The sequence below is a fragment of the Mustelus asterias genome, chromosome 18 (assembly GCF_964213995.1).
Source record: "Mustelus asterias chromosome 18, sMusAst1.hap1.1, whole genome shotgun sequence".
Classification (NCBI taxonomy): Eukaryota; Metazoa; Chordata; class Chondrichthyes; order Carcharhiniformes; family Triakidae; genus Mustelus; species Mustelus asterias.
Window position 1 is genome coordinate 53,501,318 of NC_135818.1, and position 19,411 is coordinate 53,520,728.

The window sequence follows — 19,411 nt, forward strand, 5'->3', positions numbered from 1 at the left end:
GTCTTTCAGTACGAAGTCTGCACGTTGTCCCTGTGTCTGCCTGGGTTTCCTCCGGATGCTCTGGTTTCGTGTCTGTCTGAAAGACGTGCTGGTTAGTTGCATTGGCCATGCTAAATTCTCCCTCAGTGTACCCGAACAGGTGCCTGAGTGTGGCGACAAGGCGATTTTCACAGTAACTTCATTGCAGTGTTATTGTAAGCCATCTTGAGACACTAATAAATAAATTTTACCCCCCACCTAACCTTTCACTCCCTTATTTTTTAAGAATCTACCTCTGCCTTAAAACCCTCAGGATCTTGCATGTTTCAATCAAGTAACCTCTTGCTGTTCTAAACACCAGCAGATACAAGCCTAGCCTGTCCAACCTTTCCTCACAAGACAACCTGTCCATACCAGGTATTGGTCTAGTAAACCGTCTCTGAACTGTTTCCAATGCAGTTACATCCTTCCTTAAATAAGGGGACCTGTACTGTATGCAGTACTCCAGATATGGTCTCACTAATGCCCTGTATAACCGAAGCATATCTTCCCTATCTTTTTATTCAATTCCCTTCGCACTGTACAGCAGCATTCTATTAACCTGCTTAATTAACTTCTTATATCTATATACTAACCTTTTGCAATTCATGCATTAGGGCACCCAGATCCCTCTGCATCTCCAAATTCTAAAGATTTTACAAACAACAGATGGGGGGTAACTTTTATTCTAGATATAAAATGCTGAATTTAAATTCCAGGTGTACGGCTGTGTGGTAATTCTCTTTTGTCCTGGTCAACCAGTCTCCATTTGAACTAGACTACATGAAATTCTGACTTGGGCTGTACCCCTGGAGTGACTCCAGAATCAGTTAAACCTTTTGTGTATATGAAAGGTGTTTTTATATTAATATGGCCATACTGATACAAAATTAGGCCCATCGAGTCAATGTTAGCTTGCTGTTGAACAATCCAGTCATTCCCAACTCTTCTCCCCAACCCCGTAGTCCTGCAAGTTTATTTTCCTTAAGTGCCGATATAACTTCCTTTTTGAAATCATTTTACGATCTATGCTGCTACCACCTTTGTAAGCAGCAAGTTCCAGGCCATCATATTTGCTGTGTGAAAAATGTTCTTCCTTGCTTGCTGGGACTTTGGGAAATGCTGAAGTGTTAGCAACTATGTTGACAAGGAATCCAATTTGAAGCCAAAATATATTTTGCTTTAATCCGAACTACTTTTAAAGGGTATGTTGCGAGGAATGACTATATTGTGTTACAACCTGATCAAAGCAAACTGTTCACTATATGAAGGTTTCAAGTACCAGGATGCACCAATTAAAAATTTGGAATAGTTCATATATTTTTATTTTGGGGAATATGGCAATTAAAATAGTTTTATTTTGGGATGCAGGAAAATCATTTGGAATTCTTTTGAATATAGGATTTACTGCATGTTGCATATAATGGCTAGCGTATTATTAGTCAGTGACTTTCTTCTACAGTTCCACTCACCTATATTTGAATAATTTTTAATTGCAAATGAACTATGTTAAGATTAGGGATATGCTGTTTTCAACACAATGTTGATGTTGGTCTTTGACATCATTACAGATATGATCACATTCTGAAGTGGGAGCTCTTCCAACTAGCAGACTTGGACACTTACCAAGGATTGCTGAAACTGCTCTTCATGAAGGAATTGGAAAGGATTGTAAAGTCATATGAGGCTTATAGACAAGCACTTTTGACAGAACTTGAAAATCGCAAACAAAGGCAGCAGTGGTATGCACAACATCATGGCAAGAATTTTCCAGCAAATGTCTGACAGCCCAAGTATTTGAACACTATAAATGGTTTTACTTCAGAAAACAATTTTCTTTCGAATGCAAAATACCAGGTTTGCTGCATTTCTAATGAAGAAAAAGAAGTTCGGCAAGGAGAAGATCTTGCCTCTAAATTTCAACATTATGACCAATGACACTGAACATGCTGCATAGAATTTGTTTCTGTATACGCTGGTTTATCTATTTTACCAAGTCTTTGTGCACTTCGTGCCTCAACGTAAAAGTACAAATATTCCTCCAGAAACAACAATTTTCAACAGACATCAAGGTCTGCTTGTAAAACTTTGTGTGGGCGTTAACTTTGGTTCATGAAATAAGCTAAAGCATCCAACACTAACTTGGTAAGAGGACATTAATGTGTCTGTGTTTACATACGAAGCCAAACTCCCAAAGGTTTTCTTGTGAACATTGGAAGCAATGTTTGACATTATGGCATTGTTGTATGCCAGCTTTTTTTAAGAGTCGTGACATGAAAAATCAAAAACAACCAGTTTGGCATTCCACTGTGCTCCCTTTGTTTTTTTTAAATTACTTTGGCTGCATATATTGCATTCATTGAGGACAACTTTGCATTGGGTGCAATGAGGCTTATTTTGGCTTGCAGTTTATTTAAACTGACCAGTCACCAAGTTATTTCAATTATTTTGCAAATAAATCAGGGATACAATATTTTGAATCTTGTTATCTATAAACTGAAGCATTTTATACAAACTGTAATAATGTTTTGTACAAATAAGCTGATTAGCAGGAGTGTATTTTCATAGATGCCATGCTTTAAATAGATTGAAATTTCACACTGTATGTGGTTTCTGCAATTCCGTAGTAGACAAGATTGCTATTTATTTTTATTTAGTGCAATAATATGTATAAACTTAAATTTTCAATAAACCTATTGTAAGTGTCCCCTATATTCCTCATTCATTCTCCAACATCAGTTAGAAATTGCTACCTACTTTGGACAGAGATCCTATCACTAACATTAGTAACTTGCCATAATTGAAAAAATAAAGAGCAGTAGCATATTTTTTTAAAAACACATGTTTCTGTGCACTATGCTTTTTGGAGCATATAATTTTCATAGCCTTGTAAATTCTTCTGAAACTCCATTGTTTGGTTTCAATGAAGTTCCTAATTCCAAAGTTTTTTTCTTTATTTTTTGGCTAACTGTGGGTACTATGATGTCTGCAAAAAATTCCATATTCGGACCAGAGGACAAAGAGGTACTTGAAATTGCAAGAGCAAAAATAATTCTTTAAAAAGTGACATCTTGACAAGAAAGTGTTAGTATTCATGCAATTTGATTAGATATGGAAAGCTACAGCAATACAGAGGACAAAGTGGAGGGCAGCAGGAAGAGTGATCAGTCTAGGGATGGGTGGCACAGTGGTTAGCACTGCTGCCTCACAGTGCCAGGGACTTGGGTTCAATTCTGGCCTTGTGTGGAGTTTGTACTTTCTCCCCATGTCTGCATGGGTTTCCTCCAGGTGCTCTGGTTTTCTCCCACAGTCCAAAGATGTGCCGGTTAAGTGGATTGGTCATGCTAAATTGCCCTTTAGTGTCAAGGATGTGCAAAAGTTGGGTGGATTAGAGTGGGGTTACCGGGAGAGGGCCTAAGTAAGATACTGTCAGAGAGCCGGTGCAGACTCAATGGGCCAAATGGCGGCCTCCTGCACTGTAGGGATTCTGATTCAAGTTGGATGATAGATGTCAGAGTGGTTGCAGATGAGCTACAGTAGATGTGAGGATGATGCAAGGCAGTTGAGTGTGGCGTATAATGGCAGAAGTAGCGACAAGCAGCAGCAGGATTGGCCCATTGAAATTCTTCACTCATCTAACCATGAAAGAATCTGGTTTGGTAAAGAGCACTTGGGATTGCTGAGCAAGGCCAACAGCATCTCCCAACAGTTGGTGATGATACAAAGAGTTCTGCATTTGGGCAGCTTTCTCCAGTGTATGTCACAAACTTATCCATGTCCCAAGTGCTCCAATGCAATATCTCAACCAATTGAGTAAAGCATTTAAACGCAGTGGCATTATTACTAGCTTTGCCTGTCCATTCTCGCTACTACACAGTAACTTGTATTTTGTCAGCAATTCCCATTCTGCACAGAAATAATGCACACTGGGAAGCGGCCACAGCCAGTACGTCACCTACTTGTACTCAACAGTAACTTTTCAAATTAGGTAGGGTGCATGCAGTCTTTAACTTTCACAGTGGGCAGTGTGCTGATGGTTGTACTAAAAGGTTAATTTATTTCAAAGAATGACAGTCATGGAAGTTTATTAGTGGTTTGGAGTAATCCTGCATTTAGCAAAAAACTGCTCAAGATCTTTCTAGCTATTTCAGGAAGACTATGAAAAAGGCCAGTACTTTTGATTTGAAGGTACATTGGAACTGCTGCAATTTGTGCTTGAACAATCAAACCCCAAGTCCAGACAGTTCTAATTTTATTTTCTAGTTTGTGATATGTAAATAATGTGGGTCCTTGGAAAGAGTTGTTTTCTTGAGGAATAAATCCTAACTCCGGATATCACAATCTTAGTATTGGCAAGAGGAACAAGAAATCTATGTTGAGGGTTGTTCATCTTTGGAATTCAGCACCTCCAGTCAAGGCTGGGTCATTGATTACTTTCATGGCTGAATTAGACAGACTTTTTTGGTCTACAGGGGAGTCGAAGGTTACGGGAGTGTGTGGGCAGGCAGGGAAGTGGAGGTAAGCCCACAATCAGTTCAGCCATTATATTAAATGGCAGAGCAGTCTAGAGGCACTGATGACCTAGTTCAGTTCTTAAAGAGTTGTTTGGGTTTAATCTCAGTTGTTTGGATTTAATATTAGTCGTTTGGGTTTAATATCAGTCGTTTGGGTTTAATATCAGTCGTTTGGGTTTAATATCAGTCTGGGTTTAATCTCAGTTTGGGTTTAATCTCAGTTTGGGTTTAATCTCAGTTTGGGTTTAATATCAGTCGATTGGGTTTAATATCAGTCGTTTGGGTTTAATATCAGGTTGTTTGGGTTTAATATCAGGTTGTTTGGGTTTAATATCAGGTTGTTTGGGTTTAATATCAGTTCATAAGAACATAAGAAGAAAAGAAATAGGAGCAGGAGTAGGCCATCTAGCCCCTCAAGCCTGCTCCGCCATTCAATAAGATCATGGCTGATCTGATAGTGGGTTCAGTTCCACTTACCCACCCGCTCCCCATAACCCTTAATTCCCTTAATGGTTAAAAATCTATCTATCTGTGACTTAAACACATTTAACGAGATAGCCTCTACTGCTTCATTGGGCAGAGAATTCCTAAGATTCACTACCCTCTGGGAGAAGAAGTTCCTCCTCAACTCTGTTCTAAATTGACTCCCCCGTATTTTGAGGCTATGCCCCCTAGTTCTTGTTTCCAATGTAAGTGGAAATAACCTCGCTGCTTCTACCCTGTCTAGCCCCTTCATTATCTTATATTGTCTCTATAAGGTCTCCCCTCAACCTTCTAAACTCCAATGAGTACAGGCCCAGTCTACTCAATCTCTCCTCATAAGCTAACCCCCTCATCTCCGGAATCAACCTGGTGAACCTTCTCTGTACCCCCTCCAAAGTTAATATATCCTTTCTTAAATAAGGGGACCAAAATTGTACATGGTACTCTAGGTGCGGCCTCACCAGTACCCTGTACAGTTGCAGCATGACCTCCCTGCTTTTATACTCCATCCCTCTCGCAATAAAGGCCAACATTCCATTTGCCACCTTGATTACCTGCTGCACCTGCAAACTGAGTTTTTGTGATTCATGCACAAGGACCCCCAGGTCCCTCTGCACAGTAGCATCTTGTAATTTTTCACTGTTTAAATAATAGTCCATTTTACTATTATTCCTTCCAAAGTGAATAATCTCACACTTACCAATGTTATACTCCATCTGCCAGATCCTTGCCCACTCACTTAGCCTATCCAAATCTCTCTGCAGACTCTGTGTCCTCCACGCAATTTGCTTTCCCACTCATCTTTGTGTCATCCGCAAACTTTGTTACCCTACACTCGGTCCCCTCCTCCAGATCGTCTATGTATATGATAAATAGTTGAGGCCCCAGCACCGATCCCTGCGGCACGCCACTAGTCACTGATTGCCAACTAGAAAAGCACCCATTTATTCCGACTCTCTGCTTTGTTAGATAGCCAATCCTCAATCCATGCTAACACTTTACCCCCAACTCAGTGTACCTTTATCTTATGCAGCAACCTTTTGTGAGGCACCTTCTGGAAATCTAAATACACCACATCCACCGGTTCCCCTCTGTCAACCGCACTCGTTATATCCTCAAAAAATTCCAGTAAATTAGTCAAACATGACTTTCCCTTCATGAATCCATGCTGCATCTGCTTGATTGAACCATTCTTTTCCCGGTGTCTTGCTATTTCTTCCTTAATGATAGATTCCAGCATTTTCCCAACTACGGATGTTAAGCTAACCGGCCTGTTGTTACCTGCCTTTTGTCTACCTCCTTTTTTAAACAGTGGCGTTACATTAGCTGTTTTCCAATCAGCTGGCACCTCCCCAGAGTCCAGTGAATTTTGATAAATTACAACTAATGCATTTGCTATTTCTTCTGCCATTTCTTTTAGTACCCTGGGATGCATTCCATCCGGACCAGGGGACTTGTCTACCTTTAGTCCCATTAACCTACCCAGCACTACCTCTTTAGTAATAGTGATCGTTTTAAAGTCCTCGCCCCCTACAGTCCCATGACTGTCAATTATTGGTATGCTATTTGTGTCCTCCACTGTGAAGACCGACACAAAATACTTGTTTAAGGCCTCGGCCATTTCCTCGTTTCCTATTATTAAATCCCCCTTCTCATCTTCTAAGGGACCAACATTTACTTTAGCCACTCTTTTCCGTTTTATATATTTGTAAAAACTTTTATCAGTTTTTATATTTTGTGCTAGTTTACTTTCATAATCTATCTTTCCTTTCTTTATTGCTTTCTTAGTAGTTCTTTGTTGTTTTTTAAAGCCTTCCCCAGTCTTCTAGTTCCCCACTAATTTTGGCCACTCTGTAAGCATTGGTTTTTAATTTGATACTCTCCTTTATTTCCTTAGTTATCCATGGCTGGTTGTTTGGATTTGGCCAAACAGGACAGTTTGCACCTGAACCAGAGGGGCATCAATATCCTGGGAGGGAAATTTGCTACGGCTCTTCGGGGGGGGGGGGTTTAAACTAATTTGTCAGGGGGATGGGAAAATGAGCTGTAGTCCAGAAGCCAGTGTTGAGTGTAGTGAGGTACTGAGGAGGGTATCAAGGTCGCGGGAGTGTACCGGCAGACAGGAAGGTGGGTTGAAGTGCGTCTACTTCAATGCAAGGAGCATCCGGAATAAGGTAGGTGAACTTGGAGCGTGGATTGGAACAACTGAACAATCTCAGTTGTTTGGATTTAATCTCACTTGTTTGGATTTAATCTCGGTTGTTTGGGTTTAATCTCAGTTGTTTGGGTTTAATCTCAGTTTAGAGTCTCCCACCCTCCCCCCTCCTCTAACCTGAAAAAAAAAGGACTCGGAGTGAGAGCAGTTAAGCTTTTTTTTCTTTCTTTCGTTTCTTATTAAGGGAAGTTAGCAGGGATGTCAGTGCAGGCAGTGCAATGTTCCTCCTGTGGGATGTTTTGAGGTGAGGGACACCAGTAGTGTCCCAGTTGAGTACACCTGCAGGAAGTTCATCCAATTCCAGCTCCTTGAAGACCGTGTTAGGGATCGGGAGCTGGGTGAACTTCGGATCATTCGGGAGGCAGAGGTGGTTATAGAAGCTTCAGGGATGTAGTTACTCTGAAGAATGAAGATAGATGGGTGACGGTGAGAGGGGCTGGGAGGACGCAGTCAGTGCAGGAATCCCCTATGGTCGTTCCCCTCGGCAACAAATATACCGCTTTGGATACTGTTGGGGGGGGACGACCTACCAGTGGTAAGCCACGGTGACCGGATCTCCAGCACTGAGTCCATCCCTGTGGCTCAGAAGGGAAGGGGGGAGAGCAGGAGAGCAATAGTTATTGGGGATTCGACAGTTAGAGGGACAGATAGGAGGTTCTGTGGCAGCGAGAGAGACTCACGGATGGTATGTTGCCTCCTGGGTGCCAGGGTCCGTGACATCTCGGACCGTGTTTTCACGATCCTTAAGGGGGAGGGGGAACAGTCACAAGTCGTGGTACACATCGGTACCAACGACATAGGTAAGAGAAGGGATGGGGATTTTAAACAGAAATAAACAGGGACTTGGTACTGGGTAATGAACCGGGCCAAGTGTTAGATTTGGTTGTGGGAGAGCACTTTGGAGATAGTGACCACAATTCGGTGTCTTTCATTATTGCAATGGAGAGGGATAGGGCCTTACGGCAGGGCAAGGTTTATAATGGGGGATGGGGTAGTTATGATGCGATTAGGCAAGAATTAGGGAGCATAAGATGGGAAGAGAAACTGTCAAGGAAAGGCACAAATGAAAAGTGGAGCTTGTTCAAGGAACAAATACTGTGTGTCCTTGATAGGCATGTTCCTGTCAGGCAGGGAGGAAATGGCTGAGTGAGGGAACCATGGTTCACAAAAGAGGTTGAATGTCTTGTCAAGAGGAAAAAGGAAGCGTATGTAAGGATGAGAAAACAAGGTTCAGTTGGGAGCTAGGGTGGAAGCTGAGAGCCAGGACAAACCATGTTGTCATCTCTGGTTTGTTGCCGGTGCCACGTGCTAGCGAGTTGAGGAACAGGGAGAGAGTGCAGATAAACACGTGGCTGCAGGGATGGTGTTGGACGGAGGGTTTCAGTTTCATGGATAAGTGGAGCACATTCTGGGGGAGGTGGGACCTGTACAAACAGGATGGTTTGCACCTGAACCAGAGGGGCACAAATATCCTGCGAGGGAAATTTGCTACGACTCTTCGGGGGGGTTTAAACTAATTTGTCAGGGGGATGGGAAAATGAGCTGTAGTCCAGAAGCCAGTGTTGAGTGTAGTGAGGTATTGAGGAGGGTATCGAGGTCACAGGAGTGTACCGGCAGACAGGAAGGTGGGTTGAAGTGTGCCTACTTCAATGCAAGGAGTATCCGGAATAAGGTAGGTGAACTTGGAGCATGGATTGGTACTTGGGACTACGATGTTGTGGCCATTACGGAGACATGGTTAGAACAGGGACAGGAATGGTTGTTGGAAGTTCCGGGGTATAGATGTTTCAGTAAGAGTAGGGAAGGTGGTAAAAGAAGTGGAGGAGTAGCATTGTTAATCAAGGATAGTTTAACGGCTGCTGAAAGGCAGTTCGAGAGGGATCTGCCTACTGAGGTAATATGGGCTGAAGTTAGAAATAGGAAAGGAGCGGTCAAGTTGTTGGGGGTTTTCTATAGGCCCTCAAATAGTAATAGAGATGTGGAGGAGGAAATTGCAAAGCAGATTATGGATAGGTGTGGAGGTCACAGGGTAGTTGTCATGGGTGACTTTAACTTTCCAAATATTGATTGGAACCTTTATAGGTCGGATAGTTCAGATGGGGCAGTTTTTGTACAGTGTGTGCAGGAGGGTTTCCTGACACAATATATGGATAGGCCGACAAGAGGTGGGGCCACATTGGACTTGGTACTGGGTAATGAACCGGGCCAAGTGTTAGATTTGGTTGTGGGAGAGCACTTTGGAGATAGTGACCACAATTCGGTGTCTTTCATTATTGCAATGGAGAGGGATAGGACCTTACGGCAGGGCAAGGTTTATAATTGGGGGAGGGGTAATTATGATGCGATTAGGCAAGAATTAGGGAGCATAAGATGGGAACAGAAACTGTCAGGGAAAGGCACTAATGAAAAGCGGAGCTTGTTCAAGGAACAAATACTGCGTGTCTTTGATGGCCATTTTCTCCCTGCCTGACAAGAACATGCCTGAGTGAGGGAACCAGGGTTCACAAAAGAGGTTGAATGTCTTGTCAAGAGGAAAAAGGAAGTGTATGTAAGGATGAGAAAACAAGGTTCAGTTGGGTCACTTGAGGGTTACAAGGTAGCAAGGAATGAGCTAAAAAAAGGGCTAAGGAGAGTTAGGAGGTGCCATGAGAAGTCCTTGGCGGGTCGGATCAAGGAAAACCCCAAGGCTTTTTAATCTTATGTGAGAAATAAAAGAATGACCAGGGTGAGGTTCGGGCTGGTCAAGGATAGTAGTGGGAACTTGTGCATGGAGTCAGAAGAGATAGGAGAGGCGATGAATGAATACTTTTCTTCAGTGTTCACCAAGGAGAGGGACCATGTTTTTGAGGATGAGAATGGGATACAGGCTGATAGGCTGGAGGAGGAGGGAAGGTGTATTAGCAATTTTGAAAAACCTGAGGGTCGATAAGTCCCCTGGGCCAGATGGGATATATCCTAGGATTCTTTGGGAGGCAAGGGATGAGATTGCAGAGCCTTTGTCCACGGGGATAGTGCCAGAGGACTGGAGAGTGGTGAATGTTGTTCCTCTGTTCAAGAAAGAACAAAGAACAAACAAAGAACAAAGAACAATACAGCACAGGAACAGGCCCTTCGGCCCTCCAAGCCCGCGCCGCTCCCCGGTCCAGGATTGAATCCTGAATCCAGGATCCCCGCCTGGAAAAAGGAAAAAGAAATGACCCTGGTAATTATAGGCCGGTTAGTCTTACTTCGGTGGTCTGTAAGTTAATGGAAAAGGTCCTGAGGGATAGGATTTATGACCATTTGGAAAGATGCAGCTTAATCTGTGATAGCACGGATTCGTGAAGGGTAAGTCTTGCCTCACAAATTTGATTGAATTCTTTGAGGAGGTAACTAAGTGTGTAGATGAAGGTAGAGCAGTTGATGTCGTATACATGGATTTTAGTAAGGTGTTTGATAAGGTTCCCCATGGTAGGCTCATGAAGAAAGTATGGAGGTGTGGGATAGAGGGAAATTTGGCCGATTAGATAAGTAACTGGCTAACTCATAGAAAGAAGTTTAACAACACCAGGTTAAAGTCCAACAGGTTTATTTGGTAGCAAAAGCCACAAGCTTTCGGAGCCTTAAGCTCCTTCTTCAGGTGAGTGGGAATTCTGTTCACAAACAGGGCATATAAAGACACACACTCAATTTACAGAATAATGGTTGGAATGAGAATACTTGCAGCTAATCAAGTCTTAAAGGTACAAACAATGTGAGTGGAGAGAGCATTAAGACAGGTTAAAGAGATGTGTATTGTCTCCAGACAGGACAGCCAGTGAGATTCTGCAAGTCCAGGCAAGCTGTGGGGATTACAGATAGTGTGACATGAACCCAATATCCCGGTTGAAGCTGTCCTCGTGTGCGGACTTTGGCTATCAGTTTCTGCTCAGCGACTCTGCGCCGTCGTGTGTCGTGAAGGCCACCTTGGAGAACGCTTACCCGAATATCAGAGGCCGAATGCCCGTGACCGCTGAAGTGCTCCCCACGACACACGACGGCGCAGAGTCTCATTCCAACCATTCTGTAAATTGAGTTTGTGTCTTTATATGCCCTGTTTGTGAACAGAATTCCCACTCACCTGAAGAAGGAGCTTAAGGCTCCGAAAGCTTGTGGCTTTTGCTACCAAATAAACCTGTTGGACTTCTTACTGTGTTTACCCCAGTCCAACGCCGGCATCTCCACATCATATCTCATGGAAGACAGAGGGTGGTGGTGGATGGAAAATTTTCAGACTGGAGACCAGTTACCAGTGGTGTACCACAGGGATCAGTGCTGGGTCCTCTGCTATTTGTGATTTTTATCAATGACTTGGAGGAGGGAGCTGAAGGGTGGGTCACTAAATTTGCTGATGACACCAAGATTGGTGGAGTAGTGGATGTGGTGGAGGGCTGTTGTAGGCTGCAAAGAGACATTGTCCGAGATTGGATGCAGAGCTGGACCAAAAAATGGCAAATGGAGTTCAACACTGATAAGTGCGAGGTGATTCATTTTGGTAGGACAAATTTGAATGCGGATTACAGGGTCAACGGCAGGGCTCTGAGGAATGTGGAGGCAGTAAGAGTTTTAACAACACCAGGTTAAAGTCCAACAGGTTTATTTGGTAGCAAATGCCATTAGCTTTCAGAGCGCTGCTCCTTCATCAGATGGAGTGGATATCTGCTCTCAAAACTGTGGAGGAACAGAGAGATCTTGGGGTTCATATCCACAGGTCTCTGAAGGTTGCCACTCAAGTGGATAGAGCCGTGAAGAAGGCCTATGGTGTGTTAGCGTTTATTAACAGGGGGTTGGAGTTTAAGAGCCGTGGGGTTATGCTGCAACTGTACAGGACCTTGGTGAGACCACATTTGGAATATTGTGTGCAGTTCTGGTCACCTCACTATAAGAAGGATGTGGAAGCTTTGGAGAGAATGCAAAGGAGATTTACCATAATGCTGCCTGGTTTGGAGGGTAGGTCTTATGAGGAAAGGTTGAGGGAGCTAGGGCTTTTCTCTTTAGAGCGGAGGAGGATGAGAGGTGACTTAAGAGGTTTATAAGATGATGAGGGGGATAGATAGAGTGGACGTTCAGAGACTATTTCCTCGGGTGGATGTAGCTGTTACTAGGGGGCATAACTATAAGGTTCATGGTGGGAGATATAGGAGGGATGTCCGAGGTAGGTTCTTTACTCAGAGAGTGGTTGGGGTGTGGAATGGACTGCCTGCTGTGATAGTGGAGTCGGACACTTTAGGAACTTTCAAGCGGTTATTGGATAGGCACATGGAGCACACCAGAATGATAGGCAGTGGGATAGCTTGATCTTGGTTTCGGACAAAGCTCGGCACAACATCGAGGGCCGAAGGTCCTGTACTGTGCCGTACTGTTCTATGTTCTATTTAAAGAGATGTGCAAATTCATGAGCATGGATTTAACGTTTATCCCACAGAACCTTATGGCTACATATAAAGGCTAATTACTGTGGATGTTGGGAATCTGAAATAAAACATAATATCGAAAGTATTCTGCAGGTCAAGCAGCAAGTGCGGAACAAACAGCCAAAATCTCAAGTTGAAGTTCCAACAATCTTCACCAATCTGCTATTTTAACTGTTTCTCTCTCCACAGGGTACTCCTTGACTTGCTGATTGTTTCCATTACTTTGAGGGTTTGTATGTTTTGAACTACCATAACAACTATCAACATTTCATCAGTTAAAGTTAGCCTGCAATGAATTCCTTTCAATTCCTCAATGATTGATCCACAAGGTATCTCAATTTTCAGTTAGGCTGGATGGATCAGGGGGTCTTTCCCATCTGCCATTGTTAATGGGTTCATATGAACTTGGTACTTTTATCTATATGTTTGATTTTTGACCCTGAACCATAAGGTCAGACCAACTCGATGAATGAACCTCCTTCATGGTAGTTTTCGTTACTTCAGCCAAAGCACTGGGGCTGAAATTCTCAGGGCTGATGGGATGTTATTTGGGTTTTTTTGTGGGCATGAGTAAAATTTGGGTTAAGCCCTCCATCCACCATGTTTCTGTTCCCTCAGTGGGGTGAAGACTTTGGTGCCATTAGAAGTCAGTGTGGGCAACATGAATTGGGTAGCATATTCAAAGTTGTTAACAGCACAAAGTTGTTGTGCAGGATTTGGTGTTAAGGCAATAGAAAGATCAGTATTTTTCCTATAGGTTACAATGGTATCCTAGAATTGAATGACCTTTTTCTCATTACTTGTGAATACTGCCCAATTACACTTCAACAGGTACCCGTTAGTCATGTTTATGCCTTGATGCTCAGTAACATTGCAGACGTTTTACTGGGGAAAGCATTATAATTGTGTTCAATCCTATCATGCACATCTGGGAGGGTTTAATGCGTAGAAAATAGAAGTGGACGGTCCGGCAGTCAATTATATCATGCCAATCAATGGCGCTGCTGAGATAAGCTACGTCTTAGCATGGGTTAAAGACCTAAGCTCCTTTGTTGGGTTCAGAGACAGAAATACCTCAGAGCTATTAGAGTAATCACCCTTATTTCTTCCTACTCTGCCAACCAACCACAGCTCTATTTTTAACAGACTCTTTTATCCCTCAACCTTAATCTTAAGTTAATAGCAGAAGGTTTGATGTGAAGGTTACTTGTTTTTTTTTAAGGATAACTTCTGTCTGGCAGCAAAAAATAGTTTGCAATTTGGCAGAATTGCTAAAATCGCATGACAATGTGTATGTTACAGTGGCAGCAAGGTTATGCACTGATTTTCTTTACCTTGGTTTAAATCCAACCTTAAAATGGCTATTGCCTCTTTGGTAGCAGTAAGGACTCTAATGGAAATGGTTTCAGAAAATCTCAATCTAGTTCTTAATCAGACCATGTCCACAGAGCAAAACGGTGAACAACTGGATCATCTGCTACTTTGACTCAAATTTTGTGAATTTTTTTAATGTAGGGCTGTACATGACAGGTGTATGAAATTATTTTTGATCAATTAAATTAGGAAATCCACGATTGAGCTGAAGTGTACTGGTCAGAGAGATGGAAAATGTTTTCACAAACACGTGCACATAACTAGGCCTATAAAATAATGTATTGATTGTTTTATAAGTTAGTTAATAAGGGCAGCACGGTGGTTAGCAGTGCTGTCGGACAGTGCCAGGGACCTGGGTTCAATTCCTGGCTCGGGAGACTGTCTGTGCAGAGTCTGCACGTTCTCCCCGTGTCTGCGTGGGTTTCCTCCAGGTGCTCTGGTTTCCTCCCACAGTTTGTAAGACGTGCTGGTTAGATGCATTAGCCATGCTGAATTCTCCCTCAGTGTACCCGAACAGGCATAGGGGATTTTCACTAACTTCATTGCAATCTTAATGTGAACCTACATGTGACGCTAATAAATAAACTTAAACTTAAATCATATGGCATACCAGTTATGGTCACTATAGCACTAAGTATTTATTTATCAAATTATTTAAACATATACAATAAGGCAAGAATAAATTGCAGTTTTTGCAGGATAGTTACAATATTTGCTACAATTTAACTGCAGTTCAGCTTGCATATTTTAAACGGAATTGTAAAAAGTGCAAAGAATAAGATCACACCGATACGAACAGATAATCTGAAATGTCATTTTAAATGGGACCAATTAAATTGGGTAGAATACAGATAAAACTTCAAATACTTACTGTTGTTTCCAGGAGAGACCGGGATATTTTTTGTATTTACTTAAGCTGATAATCTCATTAGTGCAATAGTAATATTTCTGTTGAATTGCCACCTTTTGAAATTTAGAATATAAACATTCCTGAATCTGGCACTCTTAGGCTCTTAAGGCTTTGAAGCTTTATGGCACATCTGCAATATTTGCAACCCTGTGATCCAATGAGGCTATCCAGTACGTGATGTGATCTGAGAAAACAATTGTACAATTTTTGTGATCTTTGCAGAATTTTCAGTTTCTGTTCATTAATTTTGTCATAATTATGCAAACAGTTTGTGTATAAATCTCTCAATATTTCCTATAACCTAAAATGACATTGGTACTGAGTTACAGCTATTCCAACCTCGATTCTATTTCTACCATCAAATAAGAACTTTAGTCAGTGCTGCTACTTTATATTGAAAGCCCTTGTGCAATAATTTTACAACTGGTAGTAGATATAGCGTTGAACCTACTGAACTGAGGCAAAGCTTCCTTTAAGTATTCAAGGCTTTTAGTTTTTATGCGTTATAAAAATGGCATGTTGCGTCACATACATCATTTCTGATTAAGAAAGAACAGCTAAATGAATCAGATTCCCCACACCCACTTCCACTTTGACGGAACCAAAGCTGCTGCTGTTAGCAGTTGAAATGGATAGGTTTGTGCAGCGATCCTCTAACCATAGTAAAAAAGAACAGAATTGATTAAGTGGAGGAAGAATTTGATGTGAGCAAAAGAAACCGTGGGTAAATAAAGCAAGATAGAAGGGGTAACAAGATGTATAAAAAGTGTGTATGAATGGACAGTTGAAAAGCTAATGACGGAGCCTTCCAGAATAACAATGCTAATATCTTATCCTTGCGTGTTTTATTGTCCTCCAGATCAAACAACCAAGTTTTTAGCTTAACAGCTCGTAAAAGAGACATAATACAAATAAAATTGGAAAATAAAGCCTCTTAATCGTGAACAGCTGATTACCTTGTAAAAATATTTTATTTGCATTGGGTAAGGGGGTCTTCTGAGTTTTATCTGATTGGAGATTAAGGACGATAACTACTTTTAAGTTTGGAAATCAAATTTCATACTCGTGAATTTCAGTAAATGCCTCCCATGGTGATTGACTAAAGTCTATACAATCTCATAAAATAAAATCTACAAAGATTTTTGGTCGCATCCAACAGACCAGAAAACAGCACTACCAGACTGCAAAACTCTTTACCTGGAGATCGTTCTTCAATTTTGATTTCCTGTATGGGCGGACATGTATACTTCCATTGCAACAAGTCAAAACTGTGCTTGGTGGTGAGGGACAAAAATTGTAGGAATTTCAAAAACCTCCGGCCACACTAAGTTTCATTAGCTTTTGACTCAAACAGATGGTGTGAATTTTTACTTTCCATGAAGAGGAACAACTTTGTACTCTGGAAATTCGGTTACATTTGTGCGTTGGAGCCATTAATATAGGGCCTTTTTAAAGAATTCGGCCACTGAATAACTTGGATTTTATACATAGTGTTTGTGCTCTTTTGCTACTAGTAACACTGCTATTTTTGGTCTTAAACTGAAGCAAATGTTGCATTTAAGATTGACTTGAATAGTTTATAAGGACACATAAAACAAAATGATTTGTTAAGGACAGCTAGCATATAGTAATAAAACAAATTTATTTTACACATGTGGAAACATTTGACTGCAGCTATGAGCAAAAGTGATGATTCTTTTTAAAATATACTATATTGCAATCTGTTAAGACAGTAAAGAAAATTTGAGTTTTAAAACATGTTTTAACATTCAATAAATAGTAAATGTTTTAAATGTGCAATGCTTAAAATGAAAATTAAAGTTCTTATGGAAGACAAATGTTCCGTTGAAGAAAAAAACATCAGTTGTTCTTTAAAGTGATTTAAAAAACATTCATTGTACATTCTTGATGGAAGAACATTTGACTCGTATATCAACAGTTAACAAAATCATGCAAACTAGCACATTTTCACGATACAATTTGCAACATAACTAGAAGTGAAAGCCAGCACAGTGTTCAGTGTTGATACGTGATTTCATTCAGTTACAAGCTATCATTGGCTTTCCATTTATATAGCACTTCTTGGATTAGTGGCATGGGAATGCACAATAATAATGAATGAAAAAAATTCCCTTGTGAATGTGCAGAAGAGGAATCCAATCAAATCATTTTTTCTTCTTGGTGTCTGCATTGGTTTCTGGTTGTGCTGCAGAGAAGGTGTGGTGATAAATATGTCTGTGGCTTGTAGCAGCATCGTATAGCCTGAAAAGAGCCTATTTGGGTACAAAAATAACACACATTATGCTCAGAGAAACCAGCAGAGCCAAATAAAATGCATAGTTAAATCAGCACTACTTCCAAATCATTAAGTCACTGTTGAGAAACATTGTAGCTAAACTGGACTTGATCACAATTCAATCTCATTATGACTGAAACAGACCTTTTTCGGGTGTGTTGATATGGCAGCTCACACTTAATTTTACAAGCCTCTATTGATTTGCCATTTTTGTTTGATTATCTAGGTTTACACACACAGCAGGAATGGATGGTGTCTTAATTCACAAACAAGAAAACCTTTAGCTTATTGTAACTCCAAAACAACAGGTCTAATTTGCTAGGTTTCCTTGGGGAAATTAATTTCTATGGAATAGAGGGGAACACAATTTTGATTTTGACTGGGAGGAATAGCTAACTTGAATAGTCATGGATAAAGATGTGTGTTTCTCCAATCAGAGGTACTTAATGTCTTAAAATCTCAGGTAAGATAGTACAGATGAATTGAACGACTGTTAGAAGATCGGTACACTATTTTATAACATTTGAATCTATTTAATAGGCTATACAATGGCATGGTACGTTGCCGCCATGGCTCTACATAGAGGGAGTTCCCTGTTCTTCCTCTTGTGCTGGGCAGATGCTTCTGTTAACAAATAGAGGGGAGAATAAAATAAATGGGTAAAGGTTTCCAAGTGTACAATACTGAATGTTTAAACAGGCTTATACCAAATGCTTTTGTTAAATCTATTATACTAATCAACGGGTTATATTTAGATAAACATAATCCTTCAAGATATTAGTTTCATGCTGTTTGTTACTTCCAAATGAAAATAACTACCCTATTATGCTGCGAATAGCCAATGCAATTACAGACTTGTGTCAAAGTTCATTGCCATTTTTGTTTGAAAAACCATTCGAGATATTGCAAATGATGCTGGCTTGATATTCATGCTGGTCCTGAATTAATTGTATTAGCATCCCCTGCTGGCCAACAATGATCAACACAGTCAAAGCAGTGAGTATGAGCTTCACCTCTAGCTGAAGTGCAGCAAATAGGTAGATGATTGACCCCTTCTTTAAGGATCACAAAGCTTAACTAAAAATTCCATATTGAAAAGATTGCATAAGACTCAACTATCAAAACTCCATACGCAGTTAATCCATACAAATGAATTATTTCTGGGGCAGCACAGTGGTTAGCACTGCTGCCTCACAGCGCCAAGGACCCAGGTTCAATTCCGGCCTTGGGTCACCGTCTGTGTGGAGTTTGCACGTTCTCCCCGTGTCTGCATGGGTTTCCTCCGGGTGCTCTGGTTTCCTCTCAGTCCAAAGGCGTACGGGTTAGGTGAATTGACCATGCTAAATTGTCCGTTAGTGTCAGGGGGGACTAGTTAGAGTAAAGTTATGGGGATAGGGCCTGGGTGGGATTGCGGTCAGTGCAGATTAGATGGGCTGAATGGCCTCCTTCTGCATTGTAGGATCCTATGATTTCTCATTTATTTTAAGGTAGCAAAGGTAAAGTAATTTACTATTTAAGTTCTTGATGCAGCTTGTGTAATTTGGTCCATGATAGAGTTCAGTAATAGTGGATTAACCTTTCTCAGTTCCCTACCCAAAGGCTTGGTTAGAGTCATAAAGGTTTACAGCATAGAAACAGGCCCTTCAGCCCAACTTCTCCATGCCGCCCTTTTTTTTTTAAAAACCCCAAAGCTAATCCCAATTGCCCGCATTTGGCCCATATCCCTCCATACCCATCGTACCCATGTAACTATCTAAATGCTTTTTAAAAGACAAAATTGTACCCGCCTCTACTACTACCTCTGGCAACTTGTTCCAGACACTCACCACCCTCTGTGAAAAAATTGCCCCTCTGGACACTTTTGTATCTCTCCCCTCTCACCTTAAACCTATGCCCTCTAGTTTTAGACTCCCCTACCTTTGGGATAAGATATTGACTATCTGGCTGATCTGTGCCCCTCATTATTTTATAGACCTCTACAAGATCACCTCTCAGCCTCCTATGCTCCAGAGAAAAAAGTCCCAGTCTATCCAGCCTCTCCTTGTAACTCAATCCATCAAGTCCCGGTAGCATCCTAGTAAATCTTTTCTGCACTCTTTCTAGTTTAATAATTTCCTTTCTATAATAGGGTGACCAGAATTGCACACAGTATTCCAAGTGTGGCCATAC

The 19,411-nt window shown here is 41.3% G+C and overlaps 2 protein-coding genes across 4 annotated transcripts in view; one reads left to right on the forward strand and one right to left on the reverse strand.

Annotated features, from left to right (window-relative positions):
• sav1 (salvador family WW domain containing protein 1) overlaps positions 1 to 19,411 on the forward strand; it is a 41,054-nt gene that overhangs the window by 13,272 nt on the left and 8,371 nt on the right. Inside the window, exon 5 of one of the 2 annotated variants that reach the window (XM_078233951.1) lies at positions 1,590 to 2,730. The exons of the other annotated variant lie outside the window; for it this stretch is intronic. Coding sequence (XP_078090077.1) covers positions 1,590 to 1,803 — 214 coding nt within the window. The 3' untranslated portion in view covers positions 1,804 to 2,730. Of the gene's footprint in view, positions 1 to 1,589; positions 2,731 to 19,411 lie in introns of those variants that run through there. 2 annotated transcript variants of the gene reach the window in all.
• atl1 (atlastin GTPase 1) overlaps positions 14,652 to 19,411 on the reverse strand; it is an 88,124-nt gene continuing 83,364 nt past the window's right edge. Inside the window, exons 13-14 of one of the 2 annotated variants that reach the window (XR_013500037.1) lie at positions 16,144 to 17,219; positions 14,652 to 15,130 (exon numbers count right to left, since the gene is read on the reverse strand). Coding sequence is in view for 1 of the 2 variants with exons in the window: in XM_078233950.1 (XP_078090076.1) it covers positions 17,112 to 17,219 (108 nt within the window). In the remaining variant the exon portion in view is untranslated. Of the gene's footprint in view, positions 15,131 to 15,770; positions 17,220 to 19,411 lie in introns of those variants that run through there. The other variant, XM_078233950.1, reaches the window with a different exon arrangement.